This window comes from Diachasmimorpha longicaudata, chromosome 3 (assembly GCF_034640455.1).
Source record: "Diachasmimorpha longicaudata isolate KC_UGA_2023 chromosome 3, iyDiaLong2, whole genome shotgun sequence".
Lineage (NCBI taxonomy): Eukaryota > Metazoa > Arthropoda > Insecta > Hymenoptera > Braconidae > Diachasmimorpha > Diachasmimorpha longicaudata.
The window spans coordinates 11,026,482-11,049,439 of record NC_087227.1 but is presented as its reverse complement, the minus strand read 5'-3'; the positions used below and the strand labels follow the sequence as shown (position 1 = coordinate 11,049,439).

At 39.2% G+C, this 22,958-nt stretch overlaps 8 protein-coding genes across 16 annotated transcripts; 5 read left to right on the top strand and 3 right to left on the bottom strand.

Moving 5' to 3' along the window:
• Positions 1–611: 611 nt before the first annotated feature.
• LOC135160776 (proline-rich protein 2-like) lies at positions 612–2,476 on the top strand. Of its 2 annotated transcripts, XM_064117747.1 has the most exons (3): positions 613–1,088; positions 1,176–1,804; positions 1,943–2,476. In XM_064117747.1, the coding sequence occupies exons 1-3, from the start codon at positions 656–658 to the stop codon at positions 2,399–2,401; spliced, it is 1,521 nt and encodes a 506-aa protein (XP_063973817.1). In that variant the 5' UTR covers positions 613–655; the 3' UTR covers positions 2,402–2,476. The 2 variants fall into 2 exon arrangements, with proteins under 2 accessions (XP_063973816.1, XP_063973817.1); XM_064117746.1 differs by having other exon boundaries at positions 612–1,804.
• A 1,153-nt stretch (positions 2,477–3,629) lies between these two features.
• LOC135160783 (G-protein coupled receptor 143-like) lies at positions 3,630–6,185 on the top strand. Of its 2 annotated transcripts, none has more exons than XM_064117764.1 (6): positions 3,630–4,280; positions 4,483–4,594; positions 4,660–4,754; positions 4,833–5,011; positions 5,120–5,447; positions 5,682–6,185. In XM_064117764.1, exons 1-6 carry the CDS (start codon positions 4,131–4,133, stop codon positions 5,901–5,903), a joined length of 1,086 nt encoding a protein of 361 aa, XP_063973834.1. In that variant the 5' UTR covers positions 3,630–4,130; the 3' UTR covers positions 5,904–6,185. The 2 variants fall into 2 exon arrangements, with proteins under 2 accessions (XP_063973834.1, XP_063973833.1); XM_064117763.1 differs by having other exon boundaries at positions 5,105–5,447.
• A 115-nt stretch (positions 6,186–6,300) lies between these two features.
• LOC135160791 (solute carrier family 35 member G1) lies at positions 6,301–9,087 on the top strand. Its single transcript, XM_064117808.1, has 3 exons — positions 6,301–6,802; positions 6,993–7,208; positions 7,321–9,087. The coding sequence occupies exons 1-3, from the start codon at positions 6,491–6,493 to the stop codon at positions 7,798–7,800; spliced, it is 1,008 nt and encodes a 335-aa protein (XP_063973878.1). The 5' UTR covers positions 6,301–6,490; the 3' UTR covers positions 7,801–9,087.
• LOC135160769 (zinc finger protein 569-like) lies at positions 8,050–15,673 on the bottom strand. 4 transcript variants are annotated; one of them, XM_064117734.1, is made up of 3 exons: positions 15,422–15,673; positions 13,103–13,475; positions 8,050–12,698 (listed from the first exon to the last, which is right to left on the bottom strand). In XM_064117734.1, exons 2-3 carry the CDS (start codon positions 13,441–13,443, stop codon positions 9,806–9,808), a joined length of 3,234 nt encoding a protein of 1,077 aa, XP_063973804.1. In that variant the 5' UTR covers positions 13,444–13,475; positions 15,422–15,673; the 3' UTR covers positions 8,050–9,805. The 4 variants fall into 4 exon arrangements, with proteins under 4 accessions (XP_063973804.1, XP_063973802.1, XP_063973803.1 ...); XM_064117732.1 differs by lacking the exon at positions 15,422–15,673 and adding an exon at positions 14,608–15,102; XM_064117733.1 differs by lacking the exon at positions 15,422–15,673 and adding an exon at positions 14,213–14,582.
• On the top strand, positions 14,206–18,481 carry LOC135160787 (sin3 histone deacetylase corepressor complex component SDS3). Of its 4 annotated transcripts, none has more exons than XM_064117796.1 (10): positions 14,206–14,347; positions 15,184–15,622; positions 15,994–16,057; positions 16,117–16,230; positions 16,306–16,507; positions 16,699–16,758; positions 16,886–17,066; positions 17,219–17,300; positions 17,476–17,560; positions 17,648–18,481. In XM_064117796.1, exons 2-10 carry the CDS (start codon positions 15,499–15,501, stop codon positions 17,741–17,743), a joined length of 1,008 nt encoding a protein of 335 aa, XP_063973866.1. In that variant the 5' UTR covers positions 14,206–14,347; positions 15,184–15,498; the 3' UTR covers positions 17,744–18,481. The 4 variants fall into 4 exon arrangements, with proteins under 4 accessions (XP_063973866.1, XP_063973867.1, XP_063973863.1 ...); XM_064117793.1 differs by having other exon boundaries at positions 14,211–14,347; positions 17,183–17,300; positions 17,648–18,479; XM_064117794.1 differs by having other exon boundaries at positions 14,244–14,347; positions 15,173–15,622; positions 17,183–17,300; positions 17,648–18,479.
• LOC135160248 (E3 ubiquitin-protein ligase MARCHF3-like) lies at positions 17,769–18,804 on the bottom strand. Its single transcript, XM_064116577.1, has 2 exons — positions 18,565–18,804; positions 17,769–18,281 (listed from the first exon to the last, which is right to left on the bottom strand). The coding sequence occupies exons 1-2, from the start codon at positions 18,802–18,804 to the stop codon at positions 17,769–17,771; spliced, it is 753 nt and encodes a 250-aa protein (XP_063972647.1).
• A 250-nt stretch (positions 18,805–19,054) lies between these two features.
• Positions 19,055–20,520, bottom strand: LOC135160798 (INO80 complex subunit E). Its single transcript, XM_064117822.1, has 3 exons — positions 20,362–20,520; positions 20,009–20,165; positions 19,055–19,897 (listed from the first exon to the last, which is right to left on the bottom strand). The coding sequence occupies exons 2-3, from the start codon at positions 20,150–20,152 to the stop codon at positions 19,337–19,339; spliced, it is 705 nt and encodes a 234-aa protein (XP_063973892.1). The 5' UTR covers positions 20,153–20,165; positions 20,362–20,520; the 3' UTR covers positions 19,055–19,336.
• Positions 20,521–20,833: 313 nt separating this feature from the next.
• On the top strand, positions 20,834–22,752 carry LOC135160982 (derlin-2). The gene is made up of 6 exons (XM_064118198.1): positions 20,834–21,122; positions 21,304–21,369; positions 21,465–21,632; positions 21,737–21,859; positions 21,987–22,150; positions 22,277–22,752. The coding sequence occupies exons 1-6, from the start codon at positions 21,030–21,032 to the stop codon at positions 22,377–22,379; spliced, it is 717 nt and encodes a 238-aa protein (XP_063974268.1). The 5' UTR covers positions 20,834–21,029; the 3' UTR covers positions 22,380–22,752.
• The last annotated feature ends 206 nt before the right edge of the window (positions 22,753–22,958 follow it).

Genomic DNA, 22,958 nt, shown 5'->3' with positions numbered 1-22,958 from the left:
TCCACAGCTCATCGTTTTTAGACATACTGTCCAACAGTTGCATTATTTCGTACGAAAAACCCCGATTACATTCTCCCAGCAAAAATATTGTAAGAAATGGTGCTTGTATGTTTGCTCGTAAACTACATTGTGGAGAACAAAGAGCTGCTGAGTCAGCCATGTTAAGGGAATAATTAAATCTTAAGCTACGTGAGGACATTGATTACATGAACGGAAAAAAACAAATAAATCATTTGGTCGATTTGAATGTTCTCCACGTGTCCATTCTGATAGGGTAACTCGACCAGAAGCTCAGGGGAATATGTCGACCTAAGAAAGCGACGATAGAATTTCTGCTAGATTTTTATTAAGAATGGATGATTTTTAATAAGAATCAACCCGATTGCATTGAAACTTTTCAATACTTTAAAAACGACCTTCATAGTCAGCTCAAACAAACATTACCCCTTGTCATTGATTGCCCCAATTATTTCCACAACAATCATGAAGTAACCAAGTAAACCTGCGTGCGATGCAAATTTGATGCGTAATTCGTGAATGTCGTCACCGTCCCCTCCACACAATGCCGTAGGGAGGAAGCAGAAGAGCCGATCATTTTTAAGCGGACTTGCTTCCAATTTCGATCATTCGATCCTCGAGCTTCCAATCACAAGCCATGCGGCTTCTCCAGTGCATCCTGGCCCTCGTGGTCCTCTCCTGTGCAGTCGGTCTCTCCTTCGCGGCTCCCCGAAGTTCTAAGTCGAAACGCGCTCCCGAGCCCCTCCAATCTGTTCCGGCAGTGGAGGAGGACAAATCTGACATCAAGGACGCCACTAGAGCAAAGAAACAAACAACCACATTTTGCGTAGAAATCAAAGCGGGAAAACCAGTGAAGACAGAATGTGACGAGACCCAGATTGGCAAAAAGGTCTCCTACATTCCAGTGCCAATTATTCAGCAGTATCCAGCAGTCCAGGTCAACCCTCAGGCGCCATCACAACCAACTCCACCTGCACCGGGACCTGCCCCAGCACCACAACCTGATCATCAACCAGCCCAACCGGGTGCACCTCAAATACACATTGGTGTCGGCGGTGGATTTACACCAGGTAGTATTATCTACCCACCCGGTACAGTTCAATATCCCGGTGCATCTGTGATAGTCCCAGGTTCACAAGGTTCGATAACCGTTCCAGGAGCTCCATCGGGCGGTCCCGGGAACCCAGGTTCTCCAGACACACCCGGATCTCCATGCCCACCATGTCCTCCATGCTACTGTCCACCAGGTGCGGGTGTCCAGCCACTGGTAACGATGTACAGTAGCGGTCTTGGTGAACAGCCGGGCGTATACAACGTAGCAATGGATCCAAGGATGATAATGATACCTGGAGTCAATCAGAGGAGTGCTGGTATGTTGATAGTTCCAGGTACGGATCAAAGGAACATTGGAACGCCGTTAATTCCGGGAGTGGAGCAGAGAACTACGGATATTGTAATGATGCCGGGAGGGGACCAGAGAAATCCGGAGGTGATGTTCATACCAGGGATGGAGCAGAGTAATGGTAATCCATTGACGGTTCCTGGGGTAGACCAGAGATCCTCGGGAGCACCGGTACCAATGGACCATATTAGCATATCGGTAGGAGCGGCACCCAGCCCAATGGGCCTGCAGATGAGGACCGCACAGGGACCAGACGCCCTGGCGGACGCCTCCAGACAAGATCAACAACAATTCTACTATTCTGGTAATCAGCCTCAGTTCTTCAGGTATGCATTGCCGGGAAGTAGCGCAAGATTTGCCATACCTTCAGACCTGCAGAACACTGTGAGTCCTTTTCAATGTTTCCTTATATTTTGTAAAGGGAATAACAAATTTATGTCTAGACGAATTACAATCGGGAGTTTAATAAGTTGGTGATTTATTATGAAAATATTATATTGTTGTACTCTATTTTATGCTTAGGGCTCGTGGGGAGCAGTGCCAAGGCTAGCGGAACCAAGATGCTTCGATCATACCACTCACCCACCTCTGCTTGCCCTTCATCCGGCCTCCGGACAGGTGCAAACTTTGAGAAGTGAGGGAAGAGCTAAGCAATGGACCCTCCGATCAGCAGATCAGGCTGGAGATAGTTCAGAGACGAAACCCGACGGCCCACCTCCACCAGCACAAGAAGGAGGACCGTCGGTGCCACAAGAGGGAAAGTCAGGAATGACACCGAGTGAGATAATGAATCAGATGAGAGCTAATTCACCTGCCAATCGAAACACTCGGGAGGAGAACGCCGATGCTAACGTCCAGATGCGCTTCATCGGACCTGGTGGACAATCGTATCTGCTTGGAGCCCCCAGCGGGGACGTGGGAGAGAAGCGGGAGGACTTTAACAAGCGAAATGTTGAAGTCACCGAAAATAATATAGAGTAGTTCAATTTAATATAATCTTAAAAGTGTCATTTTTATATAGATTCCAAATTAATGAATAAATTTTTGTATAATTAATGTTCTAAGTTATTCTTGGCCTGGAGTTCTTGACCATAATCACGCGATGTAGAGTGGGCTTCCAAGAGAAATTTTCTGGGGTCACCTCTGAAGTTCTAGTGATGAAAATGTATTTTCGCCTTTATTCGCAGTATTAATTATTCACCAGGTGAATGGAGGATCAAAGGTAATATTAAGCTCAGCCGACTCAGCTCGATCCAAATAGTGACTCATCAATTGTGTCGCTTCTTGATGTTTATGCGTTACCATCAACTTTTTTGTAACTCCTTGTGTTAAAGTAGTAATAAATGAAGATAATCCAATTACCTCATATGTGCAACGTGCATGTCCATTTCCACTAAAAGATATGACGTATCGCTCAGTGTTAAAATTCATAAGAGCGATCTCTTATCATTCTGATATCGATTTCATATCAATTGCCAACTAAACCACCCGCTTTGGTCACTTTGTACGTAGAATTTGCACGAAAACATATTTAACAATCTGTCATACATCATCATGAGGCTCCGTTATTTATTTCGCCTGCCCTTCGTCGTTCTCCTCGCGTTCATTCTCGGACAATGTGAGGCATCAGAATCTGGTGAGGATTATGAAAATAACGCGGGCCTGTCTATTGAATCTTTACCCCGGAACGAACTACGAATTTCTGAGGAAATCGAAGAAGAGGATCCAGGATTCATTGAAGAACAGAGTCATGGAGGAATTGAGGAGCAGACGATTGGACGACTGGAAAAAATCTACCGAAATTTCAAGTATTTTTACGAACGTTTATTGGGAGAATTATCGAATAGCGCGATTCCCAAAGGCATCACCAAGAACATCATTGACGCACCAACGTCGCCGAAATGTCCACCTGGGAAAAAACCTGATGGTCATGGACGATGTAGAGTTCCACTCTGATTTTTAAACTGAAGACGAATTTTGAAAATTCGACAGCCTATGTGCAAGAAATATGTAGTGATTAGTGGATTGTAGTTCAAGGCCTTCTATTGGGAGAAGAATAAAATAAGTAAACTAATAATTCTCTTTCGAAACGCGTCGTTGGTCCTCATTAAATATTCATTTTTATTTCAATTACCCTTGGCGATGAATTACCTTGCAATTACCTCTCATTACAAATTCTAAATTACAACAGCATAAAAAATCTACCTCAGTTAAAATCCAAGAACTTCCGCTGCAATATGTACTCACCACCGATATCTAAGCAGATGCGGCGAAAATCCCCGGCACTCAAGACCGTAAAATAAAACTAAAAATGCCCCCTCCGAAAAAAGGAAAAACTGACATTGAAACGAAATCAATCTCGATGTTATGCGGCTTCAAGGTCGGACTCAGGTGTCCAATCCCCCTACAACAACCCACGAACTACACCACAGAGATGTCAATGTTCCCCGGCGATCTTCAGTCGCACGTTTGCTACTCATCATTCACTCAAGAATTCTAATAAATGTGCTGGTGAATTATTCCGAGTCATTCCCACTAGAGTAGTCGACAAACTTCTTATCATATTCCTCATCCATCCGTAGCTCCCTCCAGTTGCATTTCTCACGTGCCTTATCAATTGAGTCTGACACTCTCGAGGAGATTAAACTAGTTTATCGCTGAATTTTCTGTGAGAACCTGGAGATATTCATTTTATATTGAAATATCCAACATGGCTGATCCTACGATACAAACTTTCTGCTGTCACCACAACAATAAAACGGATATGTCTGTTATTATTATGCAGGAATTTAATCCAGATGTATATAATACGGTTTGTATATTATCTTCAGCTATGGGAATACTCGGTGCTGTTTACCAGGTATTTACTATTTCTATTTTGCACGAGTAAAAAAATCTCACAGAATATCTAGAGCATTTATCAGAGATTTCTATATTCTAAGAATATCATTGACTTTTATTTGGAGCATTGACAAAACTGCCAATTTTTCTGCCTTATCTGCAAAAAATAGTCAATTAATCAATGCTAATTAAACGATTAATAATGATTAATGTCATGGTAGATATTACCGAGGGAAGAGACGACGTATCAGCATCGATGGCAGACGTTTTCGGGATCGAGGGGAACGGAAATCATCATCTGGCTGGCAGTTGCTGACCTGTTTGCATCATTTGGTACGAGTTGATGAAACGAAATCAATCGAACAAGAAAATTAAAATTACCAAGAATGTTTTTCCAGGTGTTTTCATCAGATCTGCCTTATGGCTGAAGTACAAAACAATAATGCCAGGGCAGAGCGATACATCTAGTGTACTTTTTTGTGCAGTGTCTTCCGTGAGTGTTCCACAATCGCATAAAGACACTTCAACAAAATGATTCAGAAGAGTGAAATGACCATTCATCAGCTTTCAGGCCTGGAGTCAGTACTTTTACATGGCCACATGGATCTGGACTTTGTGTTACGCGATTGATATGAAATTACTCCTGGGAGAACGACCTGGACATCCGTGGTGGTACCATGTAGCAGCCTGGATATGTCCAGCTCTACTAACTGCCTTTGGATTGAGCATTCTTTACTTTCCCGACGCTAAGTGAGTGGAAATATTAACTTCACATTTGTTCAAATCAATACTTATGGAGAATAAATATTAACGTTCAATTGACCTCGTTACATTTTAGTACAGGATTTTTTGTTTCAGTTGTCACGAAGCAACAACACTTTCCACAGCGATATTGAGAATTCTCCCAAACTACTGTGCAACTTATATGCTCCTCGCAGTAGTCATGATCGTAAATCCAATACTTTACGTTGCCTCAACACGAGACCTGGAAACCGCCGTCACCTGCAGTCTCTCGCAAATGACAGGAAGAGAGCGAAAACTTGTGAAAACGATCAGATTAAAGTTTGCACTCATAAATATTGTTTACTACCTCTGTTGGCTGCCGAATCTCATAAATGGAGTTTTATTATGGAGTTTATGGTTCAAGTTACCAGTGAAAATTATCATCACTCTCTGGTATATTATGGTAAGGTGATTTATGAGCAGCGCAATTAATGAGTATTGAAGTTCCTTCACCCGCTAGTCCTGCTTGTTAATGAACTATGGAGTCTAATGAACTCTATTATGCTGGGTTGGAAAGTAAAATTGAACTTAATATCACGTGAAGATGCAAGTTTAATCACTTGAGAGGGTTGCAAATAGGAATAAATGGTTCCGACTACAAAATTTTAATCTAAATCGTCCTGATTGACCGTTCCAGGCTGTCACCAACCCTCTCCAGGCATTTTTCAACGCCCTGGTCTATCATAGATGGGGCAAAAGACAAAAATTTAGTAGTTGGTGCAGAAGATTATTCCCATGTGGTACCATGGACCAATCAAGAGACCATTGTGGTGAGCTCAATGAAGTTTCACCATTAGTCACTCCACAATACGGCTGCTGCACACCTCACACCAGCATCAATGGGTCATCTTCATTATGAGAATTATTATGAAGACTGTGATACTTAGGAATTATGCAATTGATAAAGTATTAACGATACTCTGGGATAAATCAATAAATCTTTTTTCATTTTTGTAATAGATAAGTTTTGTGTTCGCTTTTGTTAATGGCTAACAGGATGATCGACACGAATAATTGACTTATTATTGTGTCCAATGTAAATGGTATAGTTCAAATTTATAAATTTGTAATTAATCATGAAAATTCTACTCTACTGCTACCGAGTTTCTAGTACTTTTTGAAATAAAATACTTTCTGGAGACGTCCAAATCTTTAAAACATTCACAACAAGTGTTGTGTAACGTCATACCCTAGTCTCAATTCCTCAGGCCTTTAATCCAATATTAATCCTCCCCACATGTGAATGAATTAATTGCTGAAGAAAAACAACCAAAACAGATGGGGAATAACCACTTTAGTTTCAATTGTTGTGTCGATACTTTCAAATGTAGCAGAATATTTGCGATATATATTTCAAAGTGGCAGAGCATTCTGGAGATTAATAAAAAGGTCCAGGATTGTTCATAAAAAATTCGGAAGTCAAAGGAAAATTATTTGAATTTCAAAATGAAATTCAATATTGAATCTACGACCTCGTACAATAGCATCCATCCAGCATATCAGTACACAGAGCAATTCGACCATAATGTGGAGACTTATCGCGAAGGAACCAATTGGTTTGGAATATTTCTGGCATTTATGTCCGGTACATTTTTTACAATAAGTTCTGGGCTCGTTAAAGCTATCAGAAATGTTGATCCTATGGTGCTTCTTGGAATTCGGGCTATCCTGCAGATAGTGGTGATGCTCGGAGTAGCTATCAGACATGGAAAAAATATTTCTGGACCCAAAGGTTCGAGAATGTTAATCCACTTTCAAGTGAGTAATTTTTTCTATTGGCAAGAATCACACGCATACTTTTCATTTCAATCCTGTCGCAACTAGTTCTCAATCATATTAATTTTATGGAAGATGATATAATGAAATCTATCTACAGGATAAAATATGGACAATAATGAGAACCGATTGTTGATGACTGGATCAGTTTATCTTGCACGTAACTTTTCAGGGAATCGTTGGAGGAATGACCCTTGCTCTGTTATACTACAGTTTTCGAATGCTGCCATTAGGCGATGCCACAACAATAATCTTCAGTTCCCCGGTCATCGTCATCGCCCTCTCATTCTTATTTCTTAAGGAACCCTGTGGGGTTCTGAGAGTCGTCGTCATTTGCACTCTATTTGCTGGAGTCGTTTTAGTATCAAGGCCACCATTCATATTTGACGTGAGTGCAATGCCCCGTTAATTCCAAATTAATGCTAATGAGCGATATTTTTTATACGACATATCTTAGTATCAGGGGAAAAAAAATTCAAAAGATCTTTCGTTCTATCCAGAGCCACCAACAATCCTACGATGTGATGGGCTACATATACGCCCTCCTAGCGACCTTCTTCACAGCCCTGAATATCGTAGTCATGAGAAAATGCGCAGAGGTTCACTATGCAGTTCTCGTATTAAACCTGTCGGTTTGGATCCTGCTGTCGGCTATTTTCTTCTTCTTCGTCATCTCCGAGGCTCACCACCGTATCCGAGCTTTCCCCAGTGATTGGCAGACGTGGGGATTAATATGTTTAGTGGCAGCGACTGGATTATGTGGCCAAGTGCTTGTAACGAAAGCACTGAAAATCGAGGGAGCTGGCAAAGTCTCAGTCACTCGATCTCTCGACATTATTCTAGCGTATATAATTCAGGTTTATTTCTTCGGGGAAGTTCCTAACTCTACCAGTATCATCGGTGCAATTCTCATTCTCATGTCCATAATGGCAATGGGTTTCGAGAAGGAAATCTATGGAGTCTGTGATTTCATACCTTAGTGCAGGAGATGTTAGCAAATTATTGTACCTCTCAGCTATTGTTTCGAGAGAAAGTACAGAAATTTCAGTGGAGAATTTCCCTGGCTATTAAATAAAGGACATTTCTGTCCCTGTTAAATATTTTCACCAAGTACCCCCCATTGATGAGAAAGTTCTCTCTGATCAGAATATCAAGACAAAGTTCTTCCTAAATCCGATTACACTTAATGATGCTGAGAAACTAATTATCATAATACGACACAGCTCAAATATATATCCAGTAATTAATTATTTATTCAAAGAAAAATACAACTACGATTAACAGTAAATTGCGTCACCATACCATATCCAATAAAATATGTACAATTTACGCCTCCTTTCCTCTCAAACTCCTTTATTCAATGTTTAACTATGCCTCTGTAAATCATTACTAATCAATATTTTTGATCCAAATCTTGACAAAATTTAGTATCCACTCTTGTTACATCAATTTGTTACTTAGAGGGGTAACAAAAGTGTACTTGATTTAAATAATCTAATTACGCTAATTTGCCATCAGAATACAGCGTTATATTTCTTACTTTAATATATTTATTTTGTAATTTTTACCTTGACTTAAATTTAAAATTATATTTGTTTTTCCATTAGTTTAACTTTAATTTCTCTTACATGTTAGATGGATTTTAAATCGATATTTGTGAATTAAAATTCTACCATGCATTACAATTGTTCCTTTGTATTTTTACACTAAATTATTCTGTCTAATTTCTATTATATGTATTCTTAAAATTATGATAAAGCACAGATAATTACAGATTCATGATTTTTATTTCATTCGAATTGAATCATGAAAAGGTAGCAAATGATGTAATGTGTATATTTCTCTGTGGTGCCTTAGGTTAATTAAAATTTCTTGACACTTTTACAAAAACAAATTCTCCTCAGCTTTTTATTTTTTATTTTCTCTGCTCAAAAGTCAAATGAAGGCTCTATGTAATTTTTCATGTTTGTAAATTTTATTTACATTTTTTTCATCGTCAAATTTACAGTTTTACAAATTGTATAAAATTTTCTCACATTTTTTTATACTTTTTACGGGAATGTCCGGAGTTTTTGTTTCTAATTTTTGTTTTTTACATATTTCAGAAGTTAAAGTGGATAAAGGGAAGAGGACATGATTGTACGCAAAAAGATTAATGAAACGAGGAAAATCAAGAGGTCTTCACCTTTTTGAAGTGAATCAATTCATAGAGCAAAGTGCACAACTTCTCAATGTATCAGCAGCAAATTAAATAAAAAAAATGAAAAGATTATTTTTAATAATTAATAATGAGTTACACAAGTGCTCAATGCAAAGATGTGTCGAAGTAAACTTAAACAAGAATTGAATGAAAATAAAGAAAACATTCGTTTAATGAAAATAAGTGATTCTAATATAACATTTTCGTGATATATCCGGAACAATCAGGAATTCTTCAACGAAACTTAATTCACATGAGCTAGAAAAATGGTCAATTTCCCATTGTGTCCCCCATCCTTTCAAATGTTTGGGGTACAAATGTCTCATGAAATTTCGAGAATATGAAGAATTCAAATATTCGGTTGTTAACTAATGTAGACGGAAATTTTCCCATCTGCATCTACCGATGTCATTACCCCCCCCCCTCCCCCCAATAACCAAATATAGATAAATTTATACGAATATTGTTTCGAAACTTAACGCAAAAAATGAATATCTTTGAAACAATCAAAGGGATTTAGTTGACAATGGTCCCATCATAAAGCTGACGAAATTCTAAATGAAAACCATCACCTGGTGAGGGCTGATTCGTCGGTTAATTCTTCTGGAAATCCGTCACTTCCTATTCATCCCAAACATAACTCCAAACCCGGCATCCCGTTCTCAGAAATGTTCATCACCACTCGTGTTTTTGATTCCACTCCCAACTAAAAATCCTTCACCCTCGACCCACTCCCTCAAATCACTATACTGTACCTACTAACGTACTACAATCTCCGTACTAAATCAAATATGTATAGGTACATGTACAAGTAACTCTGCACGACTTGAAAAAACAGCCGAGCACATTTCACACGTATACTCAAGTGCATCCGGTATAATAGTTTCAGGCACCTCCTCCTCAAGTAATCTGCTAGAAGCAGCAGGCTCCACCTTGACTCTCAGACGTACCTTTTCCGGTCCAACATCATTGTGATGAATAGATTCAAGATCCGGTAGAATGCTCTCACCATTCTCTTCAACAGTCTCCTCAAACTCCACCTCCATTTCCATAGCAACCTTGGGTACTTCATCAACAACCTCATCCTCCGGTAACTGCTCCTCAATAATCTCCTCCCGTGGCTCCTGTTTTATAGCTCTACCAATCTTCCTACCGCCTTTCCTCACTTTCTTCTTAGCCTCATTCTCGATGAGATTGACATTATCTCCATTAGAATGATTGGCAGCTGATCTTCTTGTGGTCATCTGAGGTTCAGTCTTGATGTGAACGTGTACGAACTCTTGAGCAGGCGGTGCTGCTGCTGCTGTTGGTGGTGGCGATGGTGGTATTGTTGTTGTTGTTGTTATTGGTGCTGGTGGTGATGGTGGTGGTGCTGGTGTTTGTTCTATTTCTGTTGGTGGTGCTGGTGGTCCCTCAATAATTTCAGCCGTTATCCCTGGGAAAGTAGCGGGAATGACATTCCTCCCGTCAATGTGATAGCTGACATTTTTAGTCCTAGGTCGGTTTCTCTCACCACCCGGGAATATTCCACGCTCTCCAGGCATAACTTTCGGCGTTCTCGTAACCATAGTCTTTGTCTTTTGACCCTTCTTCACCCCATCGCTACCAATTTCAACCGGCACCCTCGTTTTTTGCGTGTGAATCATTTTAGGGCGTCCTGAGTTAGACGCTGTGCTACTCTCCGGGACCTTCTTCTCCTCTTTCTTCAGTTTTTTCTTCAACTTACTACTCTTACTGGCCTTCGTACTGCTCACAATCGAATTGATATTCTGAATAGAACTCTCAAATGACTTGAGAACAGATTGATAACCCTCGTCAATTGATCGTTTTGTACTCTTCTTGGTCTTGCGCTTGTTATTTTCATCTGATTCCGAAAGTTCAGCTGTATCGAATTCATTCCTCTGTGGAATTGTCGGGCTCTCATGAGGCTTGAGTTTTCTCCTCCGCTTGTACTTTCTCGGTCCAACTTGCGGCTGTCGTCTCAATGCCGTGTTGTCATCGCAGTGCTGCACGATATGCAAAATTATCTCTTCAGACGATCCAAATGAATCGCCACACACCTTACAGAGATACGGCGTCAGGCTTCCATGACACTTGGGATCAGGTCCTGAGTGATGTGCTCGTACATGTTCTCGAAGAACAACTCTCTGATTGAATGCCCTGGGACAGATGGCACAGCCATACGGCTTTTCTCCAGTATGAATCCTCTCATGTTTCCGCAATGTTCCTCCATCAGCAAAAGCTTTCCAACAAAATCTACAACCGTAGGGTCTCTCACCCGTGTGAATTCTAATGTGAATCTGTTGAGAGCTCCTGCTCCCAAACGTTTTTCCGCACTCCCTACAAGGAAATGATCTTCCCCCCAACTCCTTATTATGCGAGTGCCGGTGGGATACTAGTGCTCTACCATCGGGAAATTCCTCTCCGCATTCGTCGCAAGCAACCATTTTATTCCTGTGGCTCACCATGTGTCTTCGTAATCGCGCTTTTGAATGAAATCTCTTACCACATTTTGTGCAGCCGAAGGTCTTATCGGTATTATGAACCCACGAGTGTTTCAATAAACTGCGCTTGTCCTTGCATGTTTTACCACAGAGGGTGCATGTATTTGGTGGTGCGTCCTCTCCGTGAATGAGTCGCACGTGTTCAGCGACTTCTGCATCATCTCGACAGCGTTCACCGCAGAGAAGACAACGTCTAGTTGGTGATCTTGCGTGGAGTTCTGCATGGGCCAGTAGTGCCAGTGCTTCTTCAAACCATTCACCACAGACGTTACACACATGATGATTACCAGAATCCACATGCTCACCGCCACCTTCCTGTTTAACGTGATTCTTTCGATGACGTTTGAGTAGATCGAGACGATGAAAAGGAACACCACAAGTTTCGCAGTAAAATTCACCGAATCTATCGTCCCCAGTATACGGGGTCTCCGATGTTTCAAATTCATCGATTGGGGATTGGGTGACACCGTGCTTAATGCGAATGTGATCGCGAAGGGCATTTACATCCCAGAACATATCACCGCAATTTGTACACTCGAAGGGGCTGTCACCCCCGTGAATTCGCGCGTGGGAGGCGAGGGCCTTCTCCCGGGCGAAATTCACACCGCAGTACTGGCAAACATATGGTTTTGTCGGATCGGTTATTGGCCATCTAGGGGCTGAATTTGGCCGACTTGTCATCTCCTCGAGGAGGCGCATGTCTTCATCAACATAATCGAATGATTTTTGAAGCCTCGGGGGCTTGTCTGCGTGATCTAGGGATGTGTCTAATGGATTCATGGGACGTTTTTGAATGGCTTTGCGTTTTCGGGGAACTTGTGGCTTTTTTCGACGACCTTTGGGAGGATCATCGTCATCGGGAAGATCCTCAGATTGAAGGTCGTCCTCTACGCCGTCGCGAGTCGGGGCGTACGCGTGAATTTTCAAATGATTCATGAGATCACACTTACGGACGTAGCGGGCACCGCATAAATTACAGCCGTGAGGACGATCAGTTTGGTGGGCGACCATATGGTTCATCAGGTTGGCTTTCTTTCGAAAACGGCGGCTGCAGAAGTCGCAGGGATAAGGTCGGGTATTTGTGTAGGAATCTTGGTCAATCGGCAGGGGAATCTCCATGTCATCGTACTCCAAGAGGTTGTCATGAGAGACTTTGGTCTCTGGAATCTCGACGCTGAAGTGGAGAAAAAAAAATGTCTTATTATACTAACCCCGAGAAAAGATTTGCAATTTATTTATTAAATGCCAACATTTTCGATTCCGAAAATTGAAATAAAGTTTAGAATTGAAACAATTCACTGCTTCTGGTAAAAATCGTGAGAATTAGGATCGACTTAATCATCTGTGGGACGACTAACCGGGAATTCATACATCTATATGTCTTACAACTTGGATTTACATAAGTAACACGATCCCTTAGTGGTTCTGTTAACCAGATGGGGACCGCACGATCTGACCTCAGCTGCGGTATGCCGGGGACGCGATGTGATAGATTCGAGTCACTAATATTTTATAGACCTCAATAATGTTATGAAATATGTCTTATTCATCATCAATCATCATAAAAGAGATTCATACCCATCTTCAGGTCCAGATCTGTCCCAGTTATCAGTGATGACTTCCTCAGTGACTTGTATATTTAAATAATCATGACCCTGATCCTGTGGAACGATGTATATCGACTCCATATCGCTGGGTTGTGGTACCATGAGGATCTCTGTGTCCGGTGGCAGATCTTGTGTTGCTTCCTGCTCAGATCCTCCCTGTCCATCCTCCTCAATGCACACTTCCTCACAGGCTCCAATAACCTCACCTTCCTGCGTCTCGAGGTCTGCCTCAAGTCCACAGATGACTTCTTCGTGAATAACATTGCCCACTTCCTCCACCCACTGAAGGGTGAGGTCACCTGACACATCCATCTTTCAGACTCGGTGGTAATCCGGATGCATCACTGGAATAGATTATTCTTTTGTTATTACTTCGATTGAATTCTCCACCCGGAAAATAGTTAATGAAAACTTTCGTCATTTCATTTTCTTAAAATGCTGTCATTTGATTGGAAAAACAAAGGACAATCCTTATTATAAAATGAAATGTAAGAACAGACAAAAAAGATGAAAGCAGATATGTAAGGGGCAGATGCTTCCCAGGCAAATTAATAAATGGAAATCATCATGATATAGTAATCAATGATCGTAGTTGATATCCCCTCCGGATTCTCACTCCACGTTGCCAAATAAAATGACGAACCTCGGAAGCTCACACAATCAATTGAACATCAAGTTGAGAAACTAGAGAAAACTTTGAAACGATTCTAAATTTTATTATAGCTCCAACTACATTAGTTCCCCAACTGCGATCTCGTCTCACTAACATTCTGATCCACACCCAGCCCTCAAACTGGAGTCTAGACTAAAAACCTTAGGAACCTCGTTAAACCGCCCAAAATAATAAAATCATCTAAAAAACAGGGGTACTAAACTGCACATCCCATATTCTGGAGATTGGAACCAGTGATCGACAGTCTTTGTTCTGCTTCCACTTCTCCGCCCAAAATTCCACGAATGCCTCAAAACTCCCAGAAAAACCCTCACAACCGTTAAAGATCTTTTAATATCTCTCTAAAATACAAATAATCCGCCATTTGACATTTAATTTCTAGGTTATCCCGATAAAAAGAGGTTATACCTCGTTAAATGAACTCAGGGAACTGCGACAAATCATTGCATAAGTCCAACTAACCCCCAACCGGTGCTCAAAGGCCAAAAAAACTTCCATTAATGGCGTCAATTGATCAAAAAACGCCGGAAATCGAGGAAAAAAGTAAGTTTCCTTGCCATACCAAGTGAAATTTCATTAAATCCTTATCGGAAAAAACACGAAAATTATATTCTCCAATTATCACGGAATAATCTTGAACGTCGGCCATGGCGGACTGGCGCCAAGCTAGCACATCCTAGCCCACTAAAAACTCCATTTTCCTCTCAGTACAAACTACACAACATTTTTATCACCACGAATTAAAGCCTTCCGGAGGCATATCGAATTTAACAATTTATCATTTACTATTAACGACTACTCACTGGTCTCAATCAACGATGAAATTATACACTGGCACTTGATGGGGTTAAATAACCTAACCAATAATTTTTGAGGATTTATTTTGTGTCTTTTTGAGAGAGAACACCGACGACGAAAAAACGGCACAAGCGTCGGCCTTCGGCCACCGTCGGTTGTTTTCAACGGATTTTTCTCGGAAGAGGGGAAGTTTTTAGGGGGACAAAATGGTGGATTAGGTGCCCCCACCCAGTCGACGAATCAGCAAATGAAAGGCGCGGTAAAAGACTCCGATGTCAACTGAACTCTCAGAATCAGTTTAAATTATTTAGCGATCAATGTTTACAATTTTCAGGAAGAGAAAAAAAAATAGGCTCATGTTTCAGGTTTTTTTTAAAGCCAAAGGCATTTTTTCGGTTAAAGATTTGAAAAAATTTCTGCTGGGCGGGCGAGACTATGAGAGTCAGTAGAGACACTAGCGGATATATATTCTACACAAAATATTATTTATTTATGCTTTTCCAACGGATTATTTATCTTGTTTTTTTTTTTAATTTTGAAACTGTAATAATTTTTTATTGATTTATCAAGTTTTTTTATAGTAGAGAAAGGTTTTCCGGTTACTGGAGGAGTTGTGTTGACCGTCCCGTATGAGTGGGGGTATCCGTTTCGCGGGACCAATAGAAGAAGGTCAAGAGGGGAGGTAATTTAACCTAGAAAAAAGCACGGAAGTTTTTGTTGTTTACAAAATATAAGAACTAAATATTTTGTAAATTAGTGACTTTGTCAAGTGTAGTATTAAGTGGGAGAGATTTCTTGAATGTGAAAATCTTGACGTACTTGATAATTGATGGTGGAAGTGGAGATAATAAATTTCCCAATTTTATCGTTCATCAAAAAGTGAATTTTTGGAAGAAATGTCGTACCAGGGTTCACCGTTCTCTGCGAGGTACGGTCCGGAGGATTATGAACTCGATGAAGACAATGACGAATACTTGGATGATGAGAGAGATGTTGAAGACCCGGATGAAACTGATGAAGGTGAGTAGTCCTTTTACTTCACTTTTTTCCCCCCAATCTTGACTGATCTCTTTCTTTGGTGTTATCTTATGCCAAATTCATGACGGAAACATATTTTTTTTTATGGCGCCACCACTATAAAGCATTCTAAGATAATTTTAACATTCGTCAGACTGCGTAAAATTTATTTAGGCGTAAAGATAATTCCACAAGACAGGAGCTCTTGGACGTCTTAACATCGTAATAAACATAAAATTCTGTGCAGTCTGACCAGAAAAAAGTTTCCATTTGATTGAGCTAGAAACTTTCACTTTTTCAATATTGTCCCAAATTCACTTTGTGGAATCATGAAAAATATGTTTAATCACTCAAATGATTATTATGATCTCTAGATACCGAAGAGGCGAGTGAAACAGACATGGGAAAATCCGAGGAGTACACGGAAATCAAAGAACAGTAAGAAACTATTCTCATTTTTTGTAAGAGAAAAATCCACCAATTCCCTTTATTTTCAGGATTTATCAGGATAAATTAGGTAATCTGAAAAAACAACTGCAACAATTAAAAGATAATATTCATCCAGAATACAACAAGAAGGTGAAGAGGCTTGAAGCGCAATACCACGAAAGGTAGAATCCCTTTTTGTGTTCTCCATAAAAAAAATGAAAACATCCAACCAATTTTCAATTTATTTTTTCTTCTAGATTACGCCTGAATGAAATTTATCGTGATTATCTAATTGATTGGGCTGAGAAAGATTACAAATTAGAGCAAAAAGCTGCTGCCAAAGAATATGAGGAGAAAAAAGTTGATTTGAAAGAGAATTTATTAGCTGACATGGAAGAGAAGAGAAAAATGATTGAATCTGATCGACAAACCATGGAGTTGGCTGGCGATTCAACAGAAGTAATTACAACTATAATTAATTTCCTAATCGATTCAGTCATCAGAGTCCATTTGCCCGCCCCTTTTCAATTAAAAACAAGAATAATCCACGTTATTCTACAACTAAAAATTCCAATTTTGTATAATTTTGTCAAAAATACCTGAGATTGAGCAGAATTTTTTATTAATTTTTTTTGTATCGATTTTTCCAGCAATACAAGGTAATAAATAAGTCAATTGAATCGAATCAGAGGTGGAAGGTTGATAGAGAAGTAAATTAATCATGGGAAAGTCTGCAAATGAATTTTTTGTCAATTCCAGAAATTGAAAAAAAACTTATTTACTCAATTAATTGCGTCTTTCGAATCATTTCTGAATTGTTTATTTGCCATTTTCAAGGTGAAACCTGTAATGACGAGGAAATTAAGGCGAAGGCCTAATGATCCCGTCCCCGAGAAGGTTGAAAAGAGGAGAAAAGTACTTCAAGTACAGGTGAATTATCTCCTCGATGAGAAAGAGGTTGAGAATGATTTGAAAGCTATCAGCAGAGGAAAAGTTATGACTGCTGTTAGAAAACAGGGTAAGTGAACATGTGAAAACAACTTGAATGATCAGAAGTGTTTCATAAGTAATATGAGAAACGAGATATTAAAATTCAAATTATGGCTTTAACTATTACTAAATTTGCATTTTCAGTGGTCATGCCACATTATAATCCAGTCAATATTCCAGCATCACACATCCCACAATTATCTGACGGCCCATTAGTTGAAACGAAAATTGAGGATGGAAAATTGTTGTACGAAAGGCGATGGTAATTTCATTTTGTTATTAATTTTCAATTTCTTTTAAATGTTGCTGTTCTTCCAGCGGACATGTGATAGAATGGCTTATTAAAATCTCTGTCATGGCCTGTTATCACTTGTCTACTGATTAATTAATTGATATTCTATTGAAATTTATTTAAAAACGATATTCGATGTCTTAAGGTATCACAGAGGACAACCGATTTATGTAGAAGGAAAGGATCTGTCCAAATTTGCTGCTCACATATCAGCGATTGGAACTGAAGCTGTGAGTAACAAACTATTTTACGTCATTATTATTGTAAAAATTATGCCAGGATTGAAAGATAAACATAAACAAATTCTTTATTTACAGATCTGGGTGAAAAAAGTATCAGACGCATCCAAAGTCCGCATATTTACAGCTCAATTGAGCCGTGGGAAAGTATCAATAAAGCGTCGTGCCTCATAACATAAAAAAAAACCGAGGATTGTCCTCAGACTCTCGAGATCGCGCGACTGCAACTCAAATTCAAATTTTTCCTCTCATCTACCGAGTGACGATGATAATTCATTCTGACGGTACTTGTTTTCTGCCACCACCAGTACCAAACATTTTTATGGTAATCAAGGGTCCAAAATGTCCACATAAAGTATGAAAATACTATTAGAAATATGAGAAAAATAAGGGAATAGTTCGTCCACTTTGCTGGGGGAAAGTTATCAAAATTATTTGATGAATAAAAATCCCCAGCAACGATGAAGATGTATATTGCAGCGAGGGTCATGGTCGTTAGGACCATACAACGTATGAGGTCGATCTTTGGTGGTCGTATGGAGATTTGAAGATCCCCAGGGGACTTCTTGATAAATATCACGAGAGAGTGGAGGGGTTGATGCCGTGGGGTGCGTTCTACGTCGAAAGCGAAACCACATACCTCACAACTAGATCTGTTAGACTCCTCCAGCCATCTTTCAAGGCAGGGCTGGTGAACTGCACCCATCGTGCCCTGAGAATCATTCGTTACAAATTCTTTTGAGAACCGAATAGGAAATAATTGGAAACAAATTGGCATTGTATTGAGAAAAAAACTAAGCAGTACAATATACTTCTCGATTTAGCAACGAATTTTCAAGGAGTGATGGAAAAACCTAACAAATAGTTATAAAAATGTACATAGCAAATATATAACTATAACTGAAATGAAATCTAGTTTTTCTTGATGACCTACTTATCCTCACTCAAACTCGACTTTTACACTAGTAGCTAATAATGACTTCGTAAGTACAAACAAGAAGATCGTTTCTCCCAGGTATGTCACTCACCTTACACTTGCAGGGATAGATTATCGGATATCTCAAGTTGTCGTAACATATCCGGCAGAGTTTATATATTGATGTTTGACTGAAAGTCGATCTATTACTTCTCCTTGGCGCTTCATCCCCATATTTTTCGATGATTTCATAATTTCTCACTGTCACCACCTCCAAAAGGTCATCCAAAATACTTAGAACTACCTTTTCATCACTCATAATTAATTTACAGTTAAATAACAACTCGGAAAATAGTGATTTAAAAATAAACGGATGAAGGGTTAAAATAAAGACAAAAGAGGTCGCTCATTTTTATTCCTATTTGTATTTCGTTTGAAATGTAATTGAAAAAATTATAGAACATTGTACTATAAACTCTTCTGTGGTCTTCCTGCGCTCCCCACCTAAAATTCCCAGATTTTTGGTTGCTACCTCGTGGTGCAATGATGGATTGAAGGATAAAATCAAGTGATGTAAATCAATAAATATATTTTCCGTTAGTTACAGGATTGGTTTAATTTCATTGTCACCATTCTATTGATGAATTAATTTCGTATTTCATATCATTTTTTCGAACAACTAAATCTATTATTATTATGATACAATTATTTCTTCTCAGGACACTCTGTCGATATTCGACAGTGTTTCATTCTTGGCCCTCCCACTTTACGATTTTTCTTCTTCGAAACAGCTTTGTATGAGATTTTTTTTTCATTTAATGAATGATTAAGGTTCCATGTCAGCCTTTTTCCTATTCCCCCATCATTTCAATACTGAGACAATCCTCTCCCATATTACTAGGGGACGTCTCCATTTCCCCGAGTTCATTGGACTCGCTGTCCAAAGAGGGGTCATTACTGAACATTTCTGTGGGGACCGTGGGAGGTGCCTTCTCAGGTACCAATTCAAGATACGTCTGTCTCGATTCCAAATGCCTTTCCACTTCCTCGGGTGTCATGTGTCCATCGGACATCATAGACACCACCGACACATTATTCGATTGCACTGGGACATTATTTTGGGCTTTAGGAGGTTTGGGGTTGGGTTTTTTCTTTTTACTCGTGTTCTGAGGCTTCGGAGGGGCACCTGGAGGCTGATTCAAATGGTTCATCTGAGGCTCTACCTTTCTTTTCCTCGGTGGCTCTACCTTTGGACCTTCTTCCTCCGAAGACTCAGTCTCGTCACTCTCGGAAAATGACGCGTCCACCTTCTCGTACTGCAGGAGACGATCCAGCAGGAAACTCTTGTCTCTATTGACCTTGAGCAATTTTCGCTGAGTTGATCGTAGGGCTTCTTGGAAACACTCATTTTCCTATGGAGCACAAAAAATCGTGTTATTGTTGCTAGGAGTGTTAGATATAACCGCTAATTTCTTAACGAGATAAATGTACAAAAATACTTCAATACTATTCATGCAACTTACGTAAATTAAAAATTTGAGTTTTCTCTTAAGATTGCGATACTGATCCTTATAATTAGGCACTTCTTCTTCGGGACTGTCTTCTTCATCGTCCTCGACTTCTGCGGTATTGTTGGCCATAGAACGACAGTACCATCCTTCCAACATTGATTCTATGACACTGTAAACATCGGAATATTTATAACATCATCGAAGCATAACAAAATTCTTTGGTCTAATGAATAATGCTTTCTGAAAATATGCGGAATTATTTTCTAAGAGGTTAGGTACGAGGAGGGCATCGTGTTTTGTAAACAAAAACATTAGCTCTTCCCCCTCAATGATTCAAAGTTCAATTTATGTTAATAAAGAATTACCAGTCAGATTAAGTTGGTTATGAATAGATGATGTACTCTTTTTCAATAATGAATTGCGTTTTGCCAGTTGAGTGAGACAAATTTGTTGAGACAAATAAATTTCTATTAATTTTTTTCTCTCAGCACCGATAGAAAAACACTAGGATAGTCGCCATTGTTTCTAGAAATTCCCTAGAATTGAAGAGAAGATGGGTAGGACTGGTTTTAATTTGCATTTTGCATAAAAATATTTTTATCGCTAGGAATTTGTTAGCGCAATCAGCAGTTCGAAACATATAAGATAGCATATCTGGGATTGAAAATTCGCACAACTGTTATTTTTCAATAATGCGTATAAGATGCATTCTCAAATTTGGCGATCATTTTGCATCCCCCTCCATCGTCACGGAAATACAGTATAGGCAATACTTCAGTATATTCCCACAAAAAACCCTAGAATCTCCCTACACGTGTCACTTGCAAGAAGAAAAAAAAGATGAATCGTCTGATAGCCATGAAAACATAGTGGGAATATGAATGCAATGATGTGGATGATTTTACAAATTAGATAACACAGTTTAACGTGGCGACATGAAACGTCTGTCGTGTTTTGTGTTTCAGTGAAAATCTAATGAACAAAGTGACGGTTAATCATACACCATTGTTTAATTGAATTGAAACAAGAGACAATGGCATTCAGACCTCTGAGACAAGAATACTTGCAGATGCCAGTGGTGACAAGGGCATACACCACTGCGTGTGTCCTCACCACCCTCGCTGTGGTTTGTTTACTATTATATTCCAGAACTGTTTGCTTTAAAGCTCCAAGACATTCATTCATTTCTTTTTGTTTTACATTTGACTCAATTCTGCATCCAACAAAGCATATACTACAAAAATAATTATGAGAACTTGGCTTAAGAGTTTGATTATATTTGTTGACTGCTACAATTTTTTTTTCAGCAACTGGATCTGGTCTCACCTTTTCAATTGTATTTTAATCCCATTCTGATTGTTCATCAGTACCAGGTGAAATTCATGATATTTAATCAATCTCAAGTTTAATCGATACATGGAGAGAGATTCATGAAGTTAAAAAAATGAAAATGTTTGTTCCATTGCAGTTCTGGAGATTAATTACAACGTTTTTATACTTCGGCACAGTTGGCTTCAACTTCTTTTTTAATATGATATTCACATATAGATACTGCAGAATGTTGGAAGAGGGTCCATTTAGGGGGAAAACAGCGGATTTTGTAATGATGTTCATATTTGGAGGTGTTTGTATGATAGTATCCTTTGTAAACAAAAAATATTCAATTTTTAATTATCTGTGAGTAATGTTTGGAGGTTTATAGAAAGACAAATTGCGTACTTTCCTTAACCTTTTATCTAGATTTTTGCATTTTTCGTTAATCTGCTTTTCCTTGGACACGCATTTACCCTGATGCTAGTATACGTGTGGTCGAGAAGGACACCCTTTGTCCGAATGAATTTCTTCGGACTATTGAACTTCAACGTAAGAAATGATGGTCCCTCTTCTGAATAATTAATTACTTAAACTGCATTACTTATTCACCTGCCTCACTGAATCGCCATTTTTCAAATATTTATACGTTTGAAAGGAGAATAAATTTGTCTTCCAGGCGCCGTTGCTACCCTGGGTACTTTTAGGCTTCTCCGTGCTACTCGGCAATGTGCTCTGGGTCGACCTTATTGGGATGGCTGTTGGCCACATGTACTATTTCGCTGAGGATGTCTTTCCAAACCAAAGAGGGGGGTTCAGGATTCTAAAGACTCCACAAATACTGTAAGTCCATCCAGATATACCAAAATCGACAAATAAACCCGGCTAACGAGCATTAGTCAATGGATTTAATTGCAAGAAGTACTTGAAGAGTAATTGAACAGTTTTCGTACATAATTTTTTTTATAGCAAAAAACTGTTCGACGAGCCGGCAGCAGATCCCAATTACGCACCCCTTCCAGAAGATCGGCCAGGAGGCTTCAATTGGGGGCAGGATGTGGATATACAGTGAGAAAGGAAATTCACTAGAAGTCTTTACGTGATTCCTAGTGTTATTGTCAACTTTCTGAATGAAAAGTTTCACATTAAGGAGATAGAAAGTGTCGGGAGTTGAATGAATGCTGTCATTTTTGGGCACTCGACTGTCTCAAATGACCAAAAATAAAACAAAAATATTTTGATTGCACGATAAATATCGCACATCACATATAGAAATAATGGGAAAAATCTTATACCTAGGTGGTTTTTTTATTCATGTGCTTGTAAATAATAGATAGATAAATTATCTCTAGTATTATTATTATTATTATGATTATTGTCATGATGGTGATCGTTGCTATTTGAATGTACGTGAGAGGAAATAAATACGAAATAATGAGAGAAAAGGCCAAATTGATTATTTCCTGTAGTGGGCAATTTTAATAAATGACGAGGAAATTTTTCAATTGACAATTTGTATCATACAAAACCACGTATCAGCTGGTGTGACTATTTTTATTGATCAGAATAAGTTAACAATTTTTTTGTAATTTCATTGCGATTTTTTTAACAGTTCATTTTTTTTACGTTTATCTACTTCGTTTGGATTTAT

What these genes read in the sequence shown, in the direction of transcription:
- LOC135160776 (XM_064117746.1), top strand. Translation starts at nt 656, where the DNA reads ATGCGGCTTCTCCAGTGCATCCTGGCCCTCGTGGTCCTCTCCTGTGCA. An exon ending in CTTCAGACCTGCAGAACACT is followed by an intron (nt 1,805 to 1,942) that starts GTGAGTCCTTTT and finishes TTTTATGCTTAG; the next exon opens with GGCTCGTGGGGAGCAGTGCC.
- LOC135160783 (XM_064117763.1), top strand. Translation starts at nt 4,131, where the DNA reads ATGGCTGATCCTACGATACAAACTTTCTGCTGTCACCACAACAATAAA. An exon ending in TGACCTGTTTGCATCATTTG is followed by an intron (nt 4,595 to 4,659) that starts GTACGAGTTGAT and finishes ATGTTTTTCCAG; the next exon opens with GTGTTTTCATCAGATCTGCC. An exon ending in TCACTCTCTGGTATATTATG is followed by an intron (nt 5,448 to 5,681) that starts GTAAGGTGATTT and finishes TGACCGTTCCAG; the next exon opens with GCTGTCACCAACCCTCTCCA.
- LOC135160791 (XM_064117808.1), top strand. Translation starts at nt 6,491, where the DNA reads ATGAAATTCAATATTGAATCTACGACCTCGTACAATAGCATCCATCCA. An exon ending in GAATGTTAATCCACTTTCAA is followed by an intron (nt 6,803 to 6,992) that starts GTGAGTAATTTT and finishes GTAACTTTTCAG; the next exon opens with GGAATCGTTGGAGGAATGAC. An exon ending in GGCCACCATTCATATTTGAC is followed by an intron (nt 7,209 to 7,320) that starts GTGAGTGCAATG and finishes CGTTCTATCCAG; the next exon opens with AGCCACCAACAATCCTACGA.
- LOC135160769 (XM_064117734.1), bottom strand. Translation starts at nt 13,443, where the DNA reads ATGGATGTGTCAGGTGACCTCACCCTTCAGTGGGTGGAGGAAGTGGGC. An exon ending in AGATCTGGACCTGAAGATGG is followed by an intron (nt 12,699 to 13,102) that starts GTATGAATCTCT and finishes TCTCCACTTCAG; the next exon opens with CGTCGAGATTCCAGAGACCA.
- LOC135160787 (XM_064117793.1), top strand. Translation starts at nt 15,499, where the DNA reads ATGTCGTACCAGGGTTCACCGTTCTCTGCGAGGTACGGTCCGGAGGAT. An exon ending in GGTGGAAGGTTGATAGAGAA is followed by an intron (nt 16,759 to 16,885) that starts GTAAATTAATCA and finishes GCCATTTTCAAG; the next exon opens with GTGAAACCTGTAATGACGAG. An exon ending in TTGTTGTACGAAAGGCGATG is followed by an intron (nt 17,301 to 17,475) that starts GTAATTTCATTT and finishes CGATGTCTTAAG; the next exon opens with GTATCACAGAGGACAACCGA.
- LOC135160248 (XM_064116577.1), bottom strand. Translation starts at nt 18,804, where the DNA reads ATGAGTGATGAAAAGGTAGTTCTAAGTATTTTGGATGACCTTTTGGAG. An exon ending in CTGGGAGAAACGATCTTCTT is followed by an intron (nt 18,282 to 18,564) that starts GTTTGTACTTAC and finishes AATGATTCTCAG; the next exon opens with GGCACGATGGGTGCAGTTCA.
- LOC135160798 (XM_064117822.1), bottom strand. Translation starts at nt 20,152, where the DNA reads ATGTTGGAAGGATGGTACTGTCGTTCTATGGCCAACAATACCGCAGAA. An exon ending in AACTCAAATTTTTAATTTAC is followed by an intron (nt 19,898 to 20,008) that starts GTAAGTTGCATG and finishes TGTGCTCCATAG; the next exon opens with GAAAATGAGTGTTTCCAAGA.
- LOC135160982 (XM_064118198.1), top strand. Translation starts at nt 21,030, where the DNA reads ATGGCATTCAGACCTCTGAGACAAGAATACTTGCAGATGCCAGTGGTG. An exon ending in TGATTGTTCATCAGTACCAG is followed by an intron (nt 21,370 to 21,464) that starts GTGAAATTCATG and finishes GTTCCATTGCAG; the next exon opens with TTCTGGAGATTAATTACAAC. An exon ending in CTAAAGACTCCACAAATACT is followed by an intron (nt 22,151 to 22,276) that starts GTAAGTCCATCC and finishes TTTTTTTTATAG; the next exon opens with CAAAAAACTGTTCGACGAGC.